At 38.8% G+C, this 19715-nt stretch overlaps 2 protein-coding genes across 2 annotated transcripts in view; one reads left to right on the top strand and one right to left on the bottom strand.

Moving 5' to 3' along the window:
• Positions 1-499: 499 nt before the first annotated feature.
• las1l (LAS1 like ribosome biogenesis factor) lies at positions 500-7676 on the bottom strand. The gene is made up of 13 exons (XM_065250581.2): positions 7380-7676; positions 6852-6977; positions 6698-6767; positions 6540-6621; positions 4846-5013; positions 4565-4611; positions 3975-4084; positions 3798-3883; positions 3397-3600; positions 2681-2816; positions 2296-2609; positions 1651-1801; positions 500-1044 (listed from the first exon to the last, which is right to left on the bottom strand). Exons 1-13 carry the CDS (start codon positions 7523-7525, stop codon positions 948-950), a joined length of 1737 nt encoding a protein of 578 aa, XP_065106653.2. The 5' UTR covers positions 7526-7676; the 3' UTR covers positions 500-947.
• A 645-nt stretch (positions 7677-8321) lies between these two features.
• The window catches only part of msna (moesin a), a 36547-nt gene continuing 25153 nt past the window's right edge, over positions 8322-19715 (top strand). Inside the window, exon 1 of the mRNA XM_065250580.2 lies at positions 8322-8700. Coding sequence (XP_065106652.2) covers positions 8689-8700 — 12 coding nt within the window. The 5' untranslated portion in view covers positions 8322-8688. The remainder of the gene's footprint in view (positions 8701-19715) is intronic.

Here is a 19715-nt window from a genome sequence, read left to right as displayed (position 1 = left end):
TCAAAGATTAAAATTAAATAGTCAGTGAAATCAAACTTTTATGGTTCAAATCTCATAAGACAAAATTTTAGCCTGGATTGCACAAGCTAGGTCACTTAAGACCTGCTCCCCCCACACACGTTAGTGTTTATCAAATGGTGATATTAAAAATGTAGGATAAACATTATACTTAAACACAAGAACGCTGTAATTTCATAAACAATAACTCAAAATTTGGAGGAAAGCTGCGGTTTCTTAGTGTTTTAATCTAGCTGAAATTTGCCTTTTAATAAAAACACCTTAAAAAGTACTTTTTGGAAGATCTGTGGTCACATCAGTTCAATTTTAAGTTTGTGTGGAATGTAAGCATTTGTTTACTGAAACTGAAAGCTTTCCAAAGAAGAGGCTCTTAAGTTGTTTGGAGTTTCAGGGCTTCGGGTAAAAACCTCAACCACATAAAAATCTGCATCAACAAAACTAGAACTTGTCACAGACATTTTTAGAATCAAAAACTGGAAAACACAATATAAAATAAACTTTATTTTGGCATGTTTCAAAGTTCGAAAACCTTGCGTTCAAAAATGTTCACGCTATTGTCATTTAGTTGTTTTAACATTCTCAAACAGCACCAAAATTAGAAACACTAGAAGTGGCAAATATTAAATGTTATGCAAGCAAGAGGTGTAGAATCGGTCTTGGTTTTGAGAGGCAGAGTGGACTGAAGGGAGGACAGACAGCTGATATTCTTCTCAGTAACAACATGGACATGAATTATAAAACAAGCATGTTTTAAACCAAAGGACACAACAGCATCACATCCAAGAAAAGGGATGAGGAGAAAGAGGGATGTGTGTATATTTAGAAGAGCATCAGTCCAGCTTAGCCCCCGGAGGTTTTTGTATGATATGGTTCCAGGTTCAGAGTAGGCCATAATTTCAGACATCCGCACATCTGAGCTAAATCAAGTGTTAGAATAGTTGGAGTCCAGCTTTAAGTTTGCCGAGGTCACTGTGAGTCCAAAGCAGTCCCTCTGATCCAGTCGAACCTCTGCTCTGTAGTGGAACACTGTGGATAAAGATGCAATTTTATGACACCCTTTTGAAAAAAGTAATTAAAAATACCAGCTTTACATTACTGCTCTTAAAGACCCCATGAAATTAACATGAACGTTTTTTTCCTTTTAGTATAAATATAAAGGGGTATGGTCCAAAACACTGACAAAATTCTCATGGAGATGTAAGCATTTAAAACCTACAGTTTGGCACATGCATTAAAAAAAGTCTAGAATTGTTATGACATCACCTACATCAACTTCCTGTCCAATCAAATGCTCTTTAGATGCTGAAGCATCCCCCCTTTAAATTTTGTTACACTACGTCTTGCACATTGGCATAAATGAAACGCTATTGGTTGATTTAAAAAGGGGGAGGGTCTTCTCAATAGTTTCTTTGTTTCAGTTAAACTGACATCACCACATCAAATAATGCTGCTCATTCCAAGGCTACATTTTAAAGGTGAGTGCTTTCAACTACTGTACAGATATTATTTTCCACAAACTGATGGATATGCCTGTATAATTTTCTGTCGTAAACGAAAGCAGACCAGGGATAAAACTGCATTTAACCAGAAGTATTGCTTTAACTACTGTACATGAAGGCATACACCTCTCACCTCCTGTTGCCATGGTGCTGGGGAAGTTGATCTAGCTCCACCTGCTGGTCGAACACATTTAATGTCGAATAAGACTCCACCATGAAATAGGATGTGTCTTCTGATTGTCCTGGAACCTTCCCTAAAGGATAATGTTTCCAGGGGACCTTATCTGTTTGGAAACAAAAATGTAAGTCACCACCATGTCAAGTAATGAAAATGCCACACAATAAAGAAAGGGATTCTGGTAACATGCAAAAACACAACATACAATCTTCTAGTACTGTATGGCTCTGTATAACTTTTTTACTCTATACATTTTTCTATTGATTTTCTATACATTTTTCATTTTCAAAAATTCAAAGGTGATGCACGTAATGTGTCGTAATGTTAAAAGTTATAACAAATAATCAAAGCCATTCATAGGTTGACTTATATCCCTGTGGTGCATTTAACATCTTTCTGTTTGTTTTAAAGGGTTAAACACAGCAACAATTTTGTTTGGACCACCCGGATAAAAAACCTGCAGACGAAGGAGTTTTGTGGGAAGTTTGGACATTAGCATTATTTCTGCAATTCAATTCAGTAGTGGTCCAAAATGTCATGATGCACCTGAGGCATCATTGTGCACGTTTCCCATCCTGTGCATTTTTTGGTGTGTGTTACCTGTGCATACGCTCCATGCTGATCCTCGCAATGCAGAGTTTCTCTCCTGTACATCATCTGCGCTCAATTTTTCCTGGAGCTCTTCTGTGGGCGGAGCCTGCAGAGATCCAGGGATGTGGTTAGACGCGTGGGTGTCCCTGTTCTGTGATGCGTTGAGTCTTTCCTGAAGGCTCTGTAGGGTGTATACTGGCTGAGCATGGTCCGAGGGTTCCGGAGAGGAGTTTCCATGGTAACCCTGCGTGTAGATGCTGCAGAGCTGAAGCAGGTTTTGCTGCGTGTCTGGTGGGAGGGGCTTATCCATGTCACTGAAAATCCTTAAAAGGAATTAAGGAAGTTAGTTTTATTACTTCCCAAGCTACGCGTTTTTCTCTGTATATGCACTTACTGTTTAAGTAAGAACGGTGTAGCAGGACATGGTGCATCTACACAAGCAGAGATAAGAGTCTGCCACGGAAACTGCAATCTCTTCACGAAGATCCTGTCCTTTGATGTTTTCAGACGCTTGTGGGCTTTCAATTCACCTGACACACAAAATTTTACACTTTCATTCTCACTTGCAATGCAAATATGGTGGCCACCTAAAGTATGCACTTTTTTAAATTTAGCAAGCGCTTTAAGCATTTCAGAAACGAATGTCCGGTTCAAAGTGATAAAACAATAGATTAACTATTAAAACAAAACTATTTAGACACTTTCTGATTTGTTCTTCTGTGAACCGGAGGAAACTGACATGAGACATCTACAGAAAATGACTTATTTGCATCATTAAATTGCATTTTTAATGTACTGCTGTTATTTGAACATTCGTAGGTACTAAACACTTAAAGGAATATTCAATTTTCTTAAAAGAAAAATCCAGATAATTTACTCACCACCATGTCATCCAAATGTTGATGTCTTTCTTTGTTCAGTTGAGAAGAAATTATGTTTCTTGAGGAAAACATTGCAGGATTTTTCTCATTTTAATGGACTTTAATAGAGCCCAACATTTAATGGTGGTGAGCAAATTATCTGGATTTTTCTTTTAAGAAAATGGAATATTCCTTTAATATAACCAATATATATATGCAATTATAGACAAAGGACATTATAGGTTCTTACTTGTTCTGTTGCAAAGTAAAATCTCTGAGATCCAGGAGGCAATGTAGTACATTCTGTTACTGGACGGCTCATTCGAGAGCTCTGTGAACAGTTTGTCCAGAATGAGAATTATAAAGTCGAACGAATTCAGGTCCTTCAACAAAGGCAACCAGAACTGGAAAAACACTCGAGGAAGGCACGGGGCGCTGACATCAACAGAGTCCTCTGTAGAGAGACAGAGATTTAAATTTGTGTGACTAATTACTTTGTATTTTGCTGCTTTGTTTGTGTGAATTTACAAATAAAATTGAAGACAATCTATCATAAAAACAAAGAAATTGCTATTTAGGCACGATTAGTCTTGATTGGGTGTATACAGTAACTGCATTAGCCCATAGTATAGCTTATGCAAATATGTGTACCTGAAGCATCAATATCTAGAGACTCTAGTTGTTCTGCAGTGGGAATAAGGAATCCATCCTGCACTAAAACATCAACGAGGATCTCACTAAAACAAATAAAAACACAGCAGATGTTCAGTTTCATAACGCTTTGACATTATTGATAATAAATACCTGCTTCAGATAAAAAACACCCACCTGGAGTCTGCTGCAAAGTGTTTGGTTTGTGTCAGGATCCAGCTTAGATCAGCGCTAGCATCCGGCCACACGCCACGCTGCCCTCCTTGCTTTACCAGCTCTTCATAAGTCTAACATTATTACATCAAAAAAAATAAGCACAATGTTAACCATATCTCAACATAAAAACTACATGATGTTGCCCATTTAAACAGAAAAGTTCTTCCATTGCGTTTTTAAAGGGACACTCCACTTTTTTGTGTAAAAAGTGTCCCCCTTCACGATGCACTGTAAAAATATTAAGTGCACTCATTGAAAAAAGATAGGTATGCATTCATTCATCCAAGGTAAGAACATAGTAAAATATTGACTATAATATTGAATATAGCCAAACGGCACACAACTTTCCCAAGTTAAAGCATTGTCATGTAAACATCCCCTCAATCACAAGTCATCCAGTTTCTGAGATCAAAATCATGGAAGAGTGTAACAGCTCATGTCTCACAAAAACAGGCTTATACTGATCTCTGGTGGTCAGAGATGGGAAGTTACGCATAACTTAAAAGCGCACAGGAATGCAAGATTTCAGCAGTGCTTATGGAAAGACTTACCTGAAACTGTTCTCTTTCATAAGATATGAGCAGTTCTCTGACTTTCTCTAAAAAATAAAAAAAATAAAATTAAATATATAACTGTCTGCTACTGCCTGTAGGTTTATAACATCATGAAATACAAATTAAACTAGTAACAATGCTAATGCATTTTTTAATTATATGAAATACATTTTATCTATGGTAGATTTTATGCCTCAAACATACAAACCCACTGCATTTTTATATTCGTATACAATTGTGCAATTATGTTTTTCTGGCTTGACCTCATTAATACTCACTGTGTCCCTCGATCTCTCTCTGTCTGTTGATCAGGATTTCCTCCTGTCTTTTAGCACACGTCTCTTCATCCTCCTCTTCTGATGAAGATTTCCAATCCTCTGCCAGCTGACTGCCCAGCTGTTGAGACCAATACTTCTGATGCAACCATTCAAGCACAAACCCACAACCTTAGGAAAACAAATATACACACAGTGACCTACGTGCAAACAGATTCAAATAGAGACAGCTGAGTTTTACACCTGCAGCTTATGAAAAAAACTTAACACATGCATGTGTGATGATCTAAACTTACACATCTTTGTGTTAATTTTGTCTAGCCGCAGACAGGCCGCCCACAATCCATTGATTTACCATATGACCAATAATGATAAAATTTGAAAGCTGTAATCTGACTATCATACTTAATGCACTTAAAGGGGACATTTCCCTTTTTTTTTTTTTAATGTGCTCTTTTTTTGGATGTGTCTTTTAAAATGCAAAAGAGCTGAGGAAAATGCAAACACTGATGGTGGTTTGATGAAATTTAAACTCAATTGTGCGGTCAATTATTTTTTAGCGCTCTCTTTTCTGTCTCTGCACTAAATGGCGGTGCCGTGGTTGGATAGTGCACATTAAAGGGATAGTTCACCCTAAAATAAAAATTCTGTCATCATTTGTTCATCCTCACATTGTTCTAAACCTGTTTCAATTTCTATTTTCTGATGAACACAAAAAGAGATATTTTGATAAATGATGGTAAGCACACCACTGACTGTAACCATTGAATTTCATTGTATTTGTTTTTCTGTATGCTGTGTGCATCATTTATCAAAATATCTTTTTTGTGTTAATCAGAAAAATAAATTCATACATGTTTAGAACAACATGAGGATGAAAAAATGATGACAGAATTTTCATTTTTGGGTAAACTATCCCTTTAAGGGGCGATATTATAATGAGATCCCCTTTTGACATCACAAATTTGGAGAGCCAAATTTCAATGACCTATTTTTTCACATGCTTGCAGAGAATGCTGTACCAAAACTAAGTTACGGGGTTGATATTTTTCACATTTTGTAGGTTGATAGAAGCACTGGGGACCCAATTATAGCACTTAAACATGAAAATATTCAAATTTTCATGATATGTCCCCTTTAAAAAGAGGGTCAGTGATGCGCGGGTTACCAGTCATCCATAAATATTTTTAATGATATTCGGGTCGCAGTCGGGTCGTTTGAAATAAAGATGCCAATCAACGATTTTAAACAACTACAACTTTTAAAAACTGCGGGCCAGGAAGTGGGTCGGGTACTATATACACATATATACATGAGGAATCCCAGTGTCATCTTAATGGATTCAGCCAACAAATCTGTATTTCTGAATGACCTGAGGTCAGGATTACGTGGATTTTAAGCATTAATTATTTAATGAACGCATCATTAAATCTATTATCATTATCTAATTTTTGACATGTGTGGCGTTTAGTGGTTTTTGCATCAAAGCTCCACATATCTTCCTTTGTGTTCTGCAGAACAAAGCAATGTATACAGGATTGGAACAACTTGAGGGTGGAGTAATATTTTAGGGTGAACTGTAGAGCAAACTTTTTGCTGTCTGTTCATAGGTCAGCCTACACAAAACTAAACTACACTATAATTTGATCAGATTAGACATGGTTGTGTGTAATGTTGTCTACAGGTTCGTCTCTCACCTTTTCTGCACCACTTTAAAGAAGGGAGCCTGTGGTGTGTAAACTCATGTCTGAGGTTTACCACCCACTCTGGGATATTTAACTGGCAGAAAAAAATACTGTAGTTAGAACAGTTAATCGGACATCAATATCTCAATGTGAATTGATGTGTAACTTACATTTCTGGCTAAGAATCGTAAAGGTCTGGCGATTTTTGTCTGTTTTCGTTCTGTGATGAGATTTACAAACCTGAAACACACAATCACACTTATTTAAAAATGTGACCTTCAGTAAAGTCAACACAACGTGCAAAATTGGGGATGGGAAACATACCGGACCAGTGCCATGCCATAGAGCAGCACCAGATCACTGGCCTCCAGCTGGCCTGTGCTATCCAATACCTGACACCGGACAAGATCTGCTGTGGCTTCCACGGCCACTGGAGTGTTTTGTCCAAACCTGCGCAATAGACAGACAGCTAATTTAATTCAATTATATTTGCAAGTACTTTTAACCCATTGGTACCAAATGGACATGACTCAAACACAGGGACCTAGAAGAATAAACTATTTTTTTTTATCAAATTTGACAAAATGTTAATACTTTTGTAATCATGTTAACAATATATTTTCTATTTATTAAACACAACAAACGTTTGGTTGTAAAACTTTCTTAAAAACTGCACAATTTTTTTTTACATGTCACATACTGTTATTGGCAGTGACATTAATACAGACATTGTCGCTTAAGTCTGTGTATATACTTTATATGTAACTTTTTATCCATCACGCTTTCGCAGCATCTACAAAGTTTTACTCAAGAAATCAACGTCATATTAAATCCACCCATGACCATGCATACCTGCCCTTCCACGCAGAGATCCTATGCAGTGCGTGTTTCTGCAGCACAGGGTCTCTGGAGTACAGATGCTCCAACACATGATCATACTCCGCTTTGTTCAACCAGGCCACGACGTGACGCGTCTTTCCCGCCGATCTCCTCCTCATCTTCTGACCTTAGGCTGTCTGTTTACTGCTAATGAGTATTAAGACAACGCTGCTGTTAAATAAAACTACTCAATAGATTCGTAAAAGAAGAAAATATACGTTTCACATGTATATATTTTTTCTAAACACGCCCCGCCGGCGGTGTAGCAGGTTGAACGGTCCCCCTTGCACTCTGTATTATTGCAGTGGTTCCGGATGAGACGTTTTCCGTTTTCTTTATTTCAAGATAAATAGTTAATATACTTGGACCCAGTTTTCATGGTAACATCGTGGGTTTTAGGGTGCCATGAGTTTATTCATACATTTAAAATAAACAAATTAAAATCTAAACAGCGGCACGCCAACGCAAAACATAACTAAATACTCTTGAATTATACTTTATTCATCTTAATTCTATATTTTCCTGGTCTTATCAAAATCCAATTCCTTTGCCTAATTATATTTGCACATATTATTACACATATGTGCAATTGTTTGGATTTTGACTTTGAAAACATGGTGATCTTGTTAATGAGTTTGTAATTTCAAGTATTTCTTCTTTAAACATTTTTTTTTCTTTTAAAATATCAATAACTACAAACCTTTAATGTTGGTGATAGTGCTATCTATCACGGTTACCTATTTTTTCCCAAAATAATCTCGGGACGTCCCTCGTTTCCCGTATCATACGTAAGCCATTCGCTCTGGGAATTCAAGAAAAGCTTGGAATTTCTGCAAGTGGTACTGGGGAAAATTACGTCACTGCTGGAATTGTGTGGGATACCCCCTCCTCACATTCTCAGAGCGCGCGCAGTGGAGCTGCGTGTGGGACACAAAGCAGCACATAACGGGGCCTGTGCAGATCGGGCGGAGTTTAGCAAAACGCGCTTTGCTGTGCCTCCATCGGCAGGGCTGGGTGTGGTTTTCAAAAACTCAGTTCCGTTAGCAGGAAATCGACTCTAGGACCGCTAGTACTTCTGTGAGCGACAAAGACGCATACAAAAGTGAAATTTGTTCGGAATCTAGGAGAGATCCGAGGAGAAGCTTTTTCCAGAAGGCCCGTGACGGTGGTTCGCTCTCTAGCGTGGACATCAGCCGATGGGAAAAAGTTTGTCTGTCTGCTAACTTCATTGTATCAGCTCAGTTTGTGACATCCGCGAGAGAAGAGATCAAATACAGTCAAAATGCCGAAAACGGTGAGTACCCGTAGATTACCTAAACAATCGACTTGACTTAATGGTATAGGAAGCAAATCCAGCATATTTCACGATAGTTTTAAACGCTGCGCATTTGGGGTGAAATAGGAGACGATAGCGACGCGTCGGCGCTCAGAAGGGGCGAGGATGGTCTTTCACTTGCTGGAAACCAATTGGCATGTTTGCCAACCAATTCCCGCGGGTGAACGGTAGGCCGTTCGCTATGCGCTATTTAGGGCAATAATTCATTAAATTAACAGTAACGACCTTTCATTTTAACTTCCTAAAGAATAACTTGTTGCTTGTCAAATGTAAGAGACAGTTACTTAAATATTATCGCTGTATGTTGCATTTTGAACGTAACTGTATACCATTACAAATGTGCTGAATGTTTTTGTACTGTTTGATCAAAAAAGACACGCAATTATTTATTGCCCGTTAGCCAGTTTTGTTTAGCCATGTCGTTTTGTGTTGTATATGGGTTGAACCGTTACTCGGTGACAACATGTTAACCCCCCACTATCGCCACATCTGATTGGCCTCCCGTCAAGCTGCAGTGAATAATCTGCGTCCAGTTAATTTTAGCGCCTCTGTGCTGCCGGTAATGGCGCGGATTTGATCTGCCTGATAACGGATTCGGGACTGGAAAGTATGAGACTCGTCGGAGGCGTTGGGTCCAGTTTGCCCGTCACTATGGGAGGACCCGGACTAGCTCGTGGCGCAATCTTAGACAATTTTCCATACCGAGGCGTGGTGTTCACACAAATAGCTACACAACTGCTATTTTTTGGTGTACGAGAATTTTCTTTTTTTCGGTCACACCTCGCAATTAATGAATCATTTTAAGTAGATTACATTTAAAACCACAAACAAACAGGATGGACCGACACTTCTTTTCTGATCACGTGGGTCACATGTAGCACGTCACGTTCTTAACTTTATCAGTGACGTGCCAGTGTTTAAACAAAACCCATTTAAATTCGCTTTTGATGTTTTATCTCAAGGTTGTCATACTTTTAAAATATGTACTTTGTGTCAGACACACTACTGTTATAAAAGTCATATATTAACATCATTTCAAGCAACAACTACTAAAATGAGTAACAAGAGGTACCATGACATTCTTTAAACTAAATCATGTTGTAAATAATACAATGATTGTTTGTGTTTTTTTGTAAGGACATGCATGAAAAAAAGTTCAACACTTTTGTTCTTCCACATCCCTTAAAGGGATAGTTTATCCAAAAATAAAAATTCTGTCATCATTTTCTCACTCTATCATGTTGTTACAAACCTCCATACAGTTCCTTGTTCTGATGAACACGAAGGAAGATATTTTGTGGAATGTTTGCAACCAAACCGATCATGAGCACCATTCACTTTCATTCCTCAAAATATCTTACTTTGTGTATATCAGAACAAAGAAATGTATAAAGGTTTGTAACGACACGAGAGTGAGAGAATGATGACAGAATTTTCATTTTTGGGTGAACTGTCCCTTTAAGATTATTATTCAGAGTAGCCTATATACATTCATACTTATTCAATTTATGTGGTGTGTTAAACATACTTAAGTTTGGAGACACATAGATATGAAATGTAACACAACTGTCTCATGATACACATGACAGGCTGATTCTACATAGTCGCAATTTTAGGAATTAAGTGCTGATAACAAGGTTCAAGTGTATTTTAAAATAACATGACGTGTTAACTGGTTGTTCATCCTCTCAAAACAGCTAAAACACACGCATACGGAATAGCTTACACTTAACATGTAGGTTTTGTATGGTAGACTCAAATGGTAAGACCTTTCACTAGACCACACATGTTGCAGAGTAAAGACAAGTTTAGCTCAAGGCCAGACAGAGTCTGGACATAAATTAGTTTGCTTACTATGATGTCAGAGGTGCAAAATCACACTTGGCACATTATGTTATACAATGAAGAGTGCCAGTGAAAGTTGTGTGGGTGATTCCCATTATTGTATCTGGAAGTGAAGAACGGATGGGATGCATATTACTCTGGTGCTACAACTAGGCCTTTGCATGTGTCTTAGGGATGTAATGTTTTGGGAGGTTCCTTGTAACTTTTTGTCTCAATGAAGACTTGCAAGTCTCTTTCCGATAATTACTCACGGTTTCTGTGCTTTGACTGTGCTTACATCACTTCCTGTTTGAACGTTTCCTGTTCGGGGCCAGCTAGGCTTGACGCTGCCACTCCGTACCATATTTGGAGTTTCACAGAAGTGCAGCGTGCACACGCACACATACAGCTTTGTGTAGTGAGCTCGGGCCCCTTTTCCGGCTGCAGATCTCGGTTGCTCCGTATGCAGCTGTTTATCAGAGCTGATGTACTAAAATGGCCTCTTTTAGTCTCAACACACTCCTTTTTCGCTTTCTCTCAAACTCGCCCTTTTTTCACGCTCATTCATTTATCTCTAGTCATCAGTTCCTCTCAGTTTAACAAGTGGGAGTTACGTGACCTCTGTAGGTTGAGGTCAGAAGAAGTGAGCAGGCGAGAAAGTGAGCGACTTATAAAAGTCGCATTGACATTGTAATCCTTGTGCGATTATTTTAACTCTTTAAAATGTAGAGTTTATTTAAATTTAGTCTTTGTCATATATCTCTAACAACAGGACTGTACAATTCAGTAAATGGCTCACTGCTGCTGTACATCCCCAATGTGCAGTGCTATGGGTCATGATTGGAGTCTAGCCTTTATGTGTATATTAGTATGTATATTTTACATATTTAAGAAGAGGATTCAATAAACACAATAGTGGTACGTACTTCAGTGCTGTAGTGTTATTCATGAACTGCTTATACATCATACCGTTGTGAGAGATTTAAAATCTTTGGTATGTGCGAGTTTGGTGGATTAACTATGACCACACATACACCCAGGGAAAGATTAAGATCTTTAATAAGGTAAAACTCCAGGGGTTTCAAAGAAAGTTTTTGAGTTTGTTGAACACTTCACATCTTCATGGAGGAAAACAGCAGAATTGAACTACATCTCGCTTCAAAACTCGTGAGTTCAGTTTGTGCATAAAATAAGTGGTGAATTATAGAATAGATTTGTGTTTTTCTTTAACTAATGCATTTTCTTTTTCATTTTATTGATGGCGTGTTTAGCTGCTTACCCTATAGAATTGTTTGTTTACTGGCAGAAGCCTTTGGTTTAACTTTGATATATTGGATTAGTTAACCAACTGAAGGCATCTTCTATTCAAATGTGTTTTTGTAAGCCCAGCTCATGCAAACAGAAACCAAGTTCTGCATTTGCATTTGAAATTCACATTTGATTGCGTTGTGGTGGCTCATGGCATATTTGGACAAAACTATAGCATTTTAAGTTCTTCAAGACATTTCTGTGAATGTATAGCATTGTGTCTGTAAATAGGATTTTGAAGAGCGAGATTTGGCCCTGAAGGAATGCATTGGTTGAGTAATTCATGCAAATCCTTTTGTTTTCTACAAGATGGATTTTCTGAACAATTCTTGTTGAAATAAATGCTTGTACTGATCATATATGTTGGTTTATACTTTATTTACTCTTTAAATATAATACTATGTGCTATACACTGGCATTTAAATTTAATGTACTGTGTGTATATATGGAGTTAAATATTTGTATAATAGTCTCTTGAGAGACTATGTTAGCATGATTAGCATGAAGCTAGCATGATGTTAGCATGAAGCTAGCATGATGTTAGCATGATTAGCATGAAGCTAGTATGATTAGCATGAAGCTAGCATGATGCTAGCATAATTAGCATGAAGCTAGCATGAAGTTAGCATGATTAGCATGAAGCTAGTATGATTAGCATGAAGCTAGCATGAAGCTAGCATGATGTTAGCATGAAGCTAGCATGATGTTAGCATGATTAGCATGAAGCTAGTATGATTAGCATGAAGCTAGCATGATGCTAGCATAATTAGCATGAAGCTAGCATGAAGTTAGCATGATTAACATGAAGCTAGCATGAAGCTAGCATGATGTTAGCATGATTAGCATGAAGCTAGCATGATGTTAGCATGATTAGCATGAAGCTAGCTTGATGCTAGCATGATTAGCATGAAGCTAGCATGAAGCTAGCATGATTAGCATGAAGCTAGCATGATGCTAGCATGATTAGCATGAAGCTAGCATGAAGCTAGCATGATTAGCAGGAAGCTAGCATGAAGCTAACATTTATTGTGTTGCTAGGGTACTAAGTTTGGTTGCTAGGGAGAAAATTGGCATCCCATAATGATCACCCTTCAAGCCACAAGTAAAACGGTCCAACATCCCTGGCTCTACAATGTTCTGATGCGGAGATATAAGGCTTTGTTTATTCCGTTGCTAGGGTACTAAGTTTGGTTGCTAGGGAGAAAATTGGCATCCCATAATGATCACACTTCAAGCCACAAGTAAAACGGTCCAACCCCCGTGTCTCTACAATGTTCTGATGCGGAGATATAAGGCTTTGTTTATTCCGTTGCTAGGGTACTACGTTTGGTTGCTAGGGAGAAAATTGGCATCCCATAATGATCACACTTCAAGCCAGAAGTAAAACGGTCCAACCCCTGTGTCTCTATGATGTTCTGAAGCGGAGATATAAGGCTTTGTTTATTCCGTTGCTAGGGTACTAAGTTTGGTTGCTAGGGAGAAAATTGGTATCCCATAATGATTACACTTCAAGCCACAAGTAAAACGGTCCAACGTCTGTGTCTCTACGATGTTCAGATCCAGAGATATAAGGCTTTGTTTATTATGTTGCTAGGGTCTTCATATTTTGTTGCTAGGGGCGTGGCTTAATACCTCAATAAGAATCCCAAGAGACTGATTGGATGCCTGAGTAAAATGAGCCCACCCCTATGTCTCTATGTCACTCTGGTGCAAAGATATCCATCTGGGCTTTTTATAATGGTAGTCTATGGGAGATGTTGCTAGGGTACCCAAAATGGTTGCTAGGGGCGTGGCTTAATAGCTCTGGGGTGATCCTAAGAGACTGATTGGATGCTTGAGTAAAATTAGCCCACCCCCATGTCTCTAAGACACTCTAAAGTGAAGATATTCCATCTGGGACGCTTTTATTCCCTTTTATGGGCATGTTTCCTGCCCCATTATAAGTCAATGGGAAATTTTGGGGGCCCCTTACACCCCAGGGGTACAGCTTACACCCCATTGTGAGGTATGTTCTTACACAGCCTGTCAGCCTCCTTAAATGTGGTAAGCCACAAGTTTCTACAAGTTTCTCACTCGCAGCTATGACCTGTCAAAGTTTGTCTCAATGTTAAGTCAATGGAAATTTTGGGGTGTTTCAGCGCCCCGTTTAGGAATTCGGAAGGTCCCATCAGTTAGAAAAGATATAGCAACTCGAGTCAGATCAGACCGAAGGTATGTCCAAAGTTTGATGGCTGTAGCTTGAAAGCTCTAGGACGAGTTAGAGTTAGAAATTTTAGTCTCAGAAGAAAAAGAATAATAACTAGATAGTAAAGTTTGAAGACAAACTTTATGTTGGCTTGAGAAAGCGTAGCCTGAACGTTTAAAACGGTTTGACATAAGTTTAGTTTAGTAGGCTATCTGGCTGTTAGTATGTTTAAGTATGAAGGTAGCATGATTTACCATGAAGCTAGCATGATGTTAGCATGATTAGCATGAAGCTAGCATGATGCTAGCATGATTTACCATGAAGCTAGCATGATGTTAGCATGATTAGCATGAAGCTAGCATGATGCTAGCATGATTAGCATGAAGCTAGCATGATTAGCATGAAGCTAGCATGATTAGCATGAAGCTAGTATGATGCTAGCATGATTAGCATGAAGCTAGCATGATGCTAGCATGATTTACCATGAAGCTAGCATGATGTTAGCATGATTAGCATGAAGCTAGCATAATGCTAGCATGATTAGCATGAAGCTAGCATGATTAGCATGAAGCTAGCATGATTAGCATGAAGCTAGTATGATGCTAGCATGATTAGCATGAAGCTAGCATGATGCTAGCATGATTAGCATGAAGCTAGCATGATGCTAGCATGATTAGCATGAAGCTAGCATGATGCTAGCCTGATTAGCATGAAGCTAGCATGATGCTAGCATGATTAGCATGAAGCTAGCATGATGTTAGCATGATTAGCATGAAGCTAGCATGATGCTAACATGATTAGCATGAAGCTAGCATGATGCTAGCATGATAAGCATGAAGCTAGCATGATGTTAGCATGATTAGCATGAAGCTAGCATGAAGTTAGCATGATTAGCATGAAGCTAGCATGAAGTTAGCATAATTAGCATGAAGCTAGCATGAAGTTAGCATGATTAGCATGAAGCTAGCATGATGTTAGCATGATTAACATGAAGCTAGCATGAAGCTAGCATTATTAGCAGGAAGCTAGCATGAAGCTAACATTTATTGCGTTGCTAGGGTACTAAGTTTGGTTGCTAGGGAGAAAATTGGCATCCCATAATGATCACCCTTCAAGCCACAAGTAAAACGGTCCAACCCCCGTGTCTCTACAATGTTCTGATGCGGAGATATAAGGCTTTGTTTATTCCGTTGCTAGGGTACTAAGTTTGGTTGCTAGGGAGAAAATTGGCATCCCATAATGATCACCCTTCAAGCCACAAGTAAAACGGTCCAACCCCCGTGTCTCTACAATGTTCTGATGCGGAGATATAAGGCTTTGTTTATTCCGTTGCTAGGGTACTAAGTTTGGTTGCTAGGGAGAAAATTGGCATCCCATAATGATCACCCTTCAAGCCACAAGTAAAACGGTCCAACCCCCGTGTCTCTACAATGTTCTGATGCGGAGATATAAGGCTTTGTTTATTCCGTTGCTAGGGTACTAAGTTTGGTTGCTAGGGAGAAAATTGGCATCCCATAATGATCACACTTCAAGCCACAAGTAAAACGGTCCAACCCCCGTGTCTCTATGATGTTCTGAAGCGGAGATATAAGGCTTTGTTTATTCCGTTGCTAGGGTACTAAGTTTGGTTGCTAGGGAGAAAATTGGCATCCCATAATGATTACACGTCAAACCACAAGAAAAACGGTCCAACCCCTGTGTCTCTACGATGTTCAGATCCAGAGATATAAGGCTTTGTTTATTATGTTGCTAGGGTCTTCATATTTTGTTGCTAGGGGCGTGGCTTAATACCTCAATAAGAATCCTAAGAGACTGATTGGATGCCTGAGTAAAATGAGCCCACCCCTATGTCTCTATGACACTCTGGTGCAAAGATATCCATCTGGGCTTTTTATAATGGTAGTCTATGGGAGATGTTGCTAGGGTACCCAAAATTGTTGCTAGGGGCGTGGCTTAATAGCTCTGGGGTGATCCTAAGAGACTGATTGGATGCTTGAGTAAAATGAGCCCACCCCCATGTCTCTAAGACCCTCTAAAGTGAAGATATTCCATCTGGGACGCTTTTATTCCCTTTTATGGGCATGTTTCCTGCCCCATTATAAGTCAATGGGAAATTTTGGGGGCCTCTTACACCCCAGGGGTACAGCTTACACCCCATTGTGAGGTATGTTCTTACACAGCCTGTCAGCCTCCTTAAATGTGGTAAGCCACAAGTTTCTACAAGTTTCTCACTCGCAGCTTTGACCCGTCAAAGTTTGTCTCAATGTTAAGTCAATGGAAATTTTGGGGTGTTTCAGCGCCCCGTTTAGGAATTCGGAAGGTCCCATCAGTTAGAAAAGATATAGCACACCTCGTCAGATCAGACCGAAAGTCTGTCCAAAGTTTGATGGCTGTAGCTTGAAAGCTCTAGGACGAGTTAGAGTTAGAAATTTTAGTCTCAGAAGAAAAGAAGAGGGAATAATAATAAGTTTAAGTGCAACAACAGTATGTTGGCTTTCTCAAGCCAACATAATAATAATAACTAGATAGGTACATTTCCAGAAGAAAATGTGAAGTGGTGCTTGCCGTGGCAAATTTCGGGGGACAAAATATTCTAAGAGTGATTTTACACGCAGTCAAAAGTAAAATGATCAAACCCCTGTGTCTCTACAATGTTCTGATGCAGAGATATAAGGCTTTGTTTACTCTGTTGCTACGGTACTGTATTTGGTTGCTAGGGAAAAATTTGGCATCCCATAGTGATTACACACTGAGTCACGAGTCAAACGGTCCAACCCCCGTGTCTCTACGATGTTCTGATGCGGAGATATAAGGCTTTGTTTACTCTGTTGCTAGGGTACTGTATTTGGTTGCTAGGGAAAAAAATGGCATCCCATAGTGATTACACGCCGAGTCACGAGTGAAACGGTCCAACCCCCGTGTCTCTACGATGTTCTGATGCGGAGATATAAGGCTTTGTTTACTCTGTTGCTAGGGTACTGTATTTGGTTGCTAGGGAAAAAATTGGCATCCCATAGTGATTACACGCCGAGTCACGAGTCAAACGGTCCAACCCCCGTGTCTCTACGATGTTCTGATGCTGAGATATAAGGCTTTGTTTACTCTGTTGCTAGGGTACTGTATTTGGTTGCTAGGGAAAAAATTGGCATCCCATAGTGATTACACTCTGAGTCACGAGTCAAACGGTCCAACCCCCGTGTCTCTACGATGTTCTGATGCGGAGATATAAGGCTTTGTTTACTCTGTTGCTAGGGTACTGTATTTGGTTGCTAGGGAAAAAATTGGCATCCCATAATGATTACACTCTGAGTCATGAGTCAAACGGTCCAACCCCCGTGTCTCTACGATGTTCAGATGCCGAGATATAACTGTTTGAATTTTATGTTGCTAGGGTGCTCAAAAGTGGTTGCTAGGGGCGTGGCTTATATCTATGTAAGTATCCTGAGAGACTGATTGGATGCCTGAGTAAAATGAGCCCATCCCCATGTCTCTATGACACTGTGGTGCAAAGATATCCATTTGGGCATTTTATAATGGCAGTCTATGGGAGATGTTGCTAGGGTGCCCAAAATTGTTGCTAGGGGCGTGGCTTAATAGCTCTGGGATGATCCTGAGAGACTGATTGGATGCCCGAGTAAAATGAGCCCACCCACTTATCTCTACGACACTGTAAAGCAAAGATATCCCATCAGGAACGATTTTATTCCCTTATATGGGCGTGTTCCCTGCCCCATTATAAGTCAATGGGGAATTTCGGGTGCCTCTTACACCCCAGGGGTACAACTTACACCCCAATGTGATGTATGTTCTTACAGAGTCTACCACCCTCTTCAAATGTTGTAACCTACATGTTTTTACAAAATCCTCGAACGGAGCTATGACCCGTCAAAGTTGGGCGCAATGTTAAGTCAATGGGATTTTTCGGGTGGTTTTTCGCCCCCCTTTCGAAAATCTTGCACCCGATCCCTTATAAAAGTCATAGCACACCTCTCCTCAATAAACCGGTCAATTTGAGCCCTCTTTCATGGGACTACGGCAAACCGTGCGGGACAAGTTAGGTGCCGAAAAAGTGTCCAGATATAAGAAGAAGAATAATAATAACCGAAAGCAATAATAATAGTGATGCTTTGCATAAATGCAAGCACCACTAATAATAAGTTTAAGTGCAACAACAGTATGTTGGCTTTCTCAAGCCAACATAATAAGGTATTCGTTGAAGGCATGCTTGCCGAATCGTAGTCTCATGTAACCAGACCTTCAGACTGACAGAGGAGTGTTTGAATTCAATAGCAGCTTTCATTGGTCAATGACTGCACAAGAGCCCATCTGACTGACACGTAAAGCAACAAATCACAGTTCTTTTTGCTCAGTGGAATGTTTGAAAGGTGAAAATGTAAAGTTTATGTCCCTTAACCAATCAAATTCCAGTTTGCTTATTTCACTATACTTATTTCTGGCCCTTTGATGGCAACATTTCAAATGCTCCCTTATTTGAAGTCGCTTTAGATAAAAGCGTCCGCTAAAATAATTTATGTTAATACCAACTATGAGTTTTTCACATCCAAGTTTAATTACTTGGTTAGTTTCTGTGGGAATTCGTCCATTTGGTCTAAGAATAAAACCTCATCTGGAAAATCTCAAATTAGATTTAAACATCCTGGAACAAACCCACTAAAAATGAAGAAAATTCAAAATTCCTCCTTGGGATATCAAAAAAAACCTTTATTTTGTTGGATTTATCAAAGAATCAAAAATCTGTAACGCACCCAAATGATTATCAGCTACAATTTTTAGAAATAAGAGCTTTTTATCCCCAGTATACTCCAATATGCACAGATGGATCCAAATCTGGAAACCAGGTAGCGGCAGCTTTTGCTATGAATGAAGTACATAAAGGAATACGTATTTCAGATCAAAGTTCAATCTTCACAGCAGAAGCAAATGCTTTATTGTTGGCATTAAAATTTACTGAAACATTTTCACAGAAGAAATTCTTAATAACGACTGACTCAAAATCATACCTGGATTCACTGGAAAATATGAAAACTGATCATCCAACAATAGTCAAAATCTTCATTGCTGAAAACAAAGGCTTTTAACATCTAATTTTGCTGGGTACCTGTACACTTAGGAATTGCTGAAAATGAGAAAGTGGACAATGCAGCAAAAGAAGCACTAAACACAGAACCAATAAAGTGTGATTTACCTTTCACAGACTTAAAACAAATGATAAATGAATACATCAGAAATAAATGGCAATCAGAATGGGATCAATGTCTAAATAATAAGTTGCATGAAATAAATCCTGATGTGAAGGGAAAACATAATTCCTGTTTTGATGAACGTTGGAATCAAGTTATTTATACAAGATGTAGAATAGGACATTCTTAAATGGCACACCAATTTTTACTCTCAGGAGAAAACCATCCAAAATGTTAATCTTGTCAAAATCCATTGTCCATTAAACGTATCCTTTTAGACTGTAATACTTTTACCCCTTGGAGAAACCGTTTTTACTCTGTTGATACTTTTGAAAAGCTTTTTAATCAAGTGAGCCCAAACATGGTTTTAAGATTTCTAGAGGAAATAAATTTTAAACATCTTTTTTAATCTTCCTTTGATTTAATTATACTTTATTCTCGCCATGAATATAGCC

Source organism: Paramisgurnus dabryanus, chromosome 5 (assembly GCF_030506205.2).
Source record: "Paramisgurnus dabryanus chromosome 5, PD_genome_1.1, whole genome shotgun sequence".
Taxonomy (NCBI): Eukaryota; Metazoa; Chordata; class Actinopteri; order Cypriniformes; family Cobitidae; genus Paramisgurnus; species Paramisgurnus dabryanus.
The sequence above is the reverse complement of the archived record's forward strand: the minus strand, read 5'-3'. Positions and strand labels throughout refer to the sequence as shown.

Bases quoted from the DNA above. Each gene is read 5' to 3' on its own strand.
- las1l (XM_065250581.2), bottom strand. From the start codon at position 7,525: ATGAGGAGGAGATCGGCGGGAAAGACGCGTCACGTCGTGGCCTGGTTG. The intron at 6,768-6,851 runs GTATGTTTCCCA...TGTGTGTTTCAG, and splicing joins TATGGCATGGCACTGGTCCG to GTTTGTAAATCTCATCACAG. The intron at 2,817-3,396 runs GTAAGAACCTAT...TTTGTGTGTCAG, and splicing joins TTTACTTTGCAACAGAACAA to GTGAATTGAAAGCCCACAAG.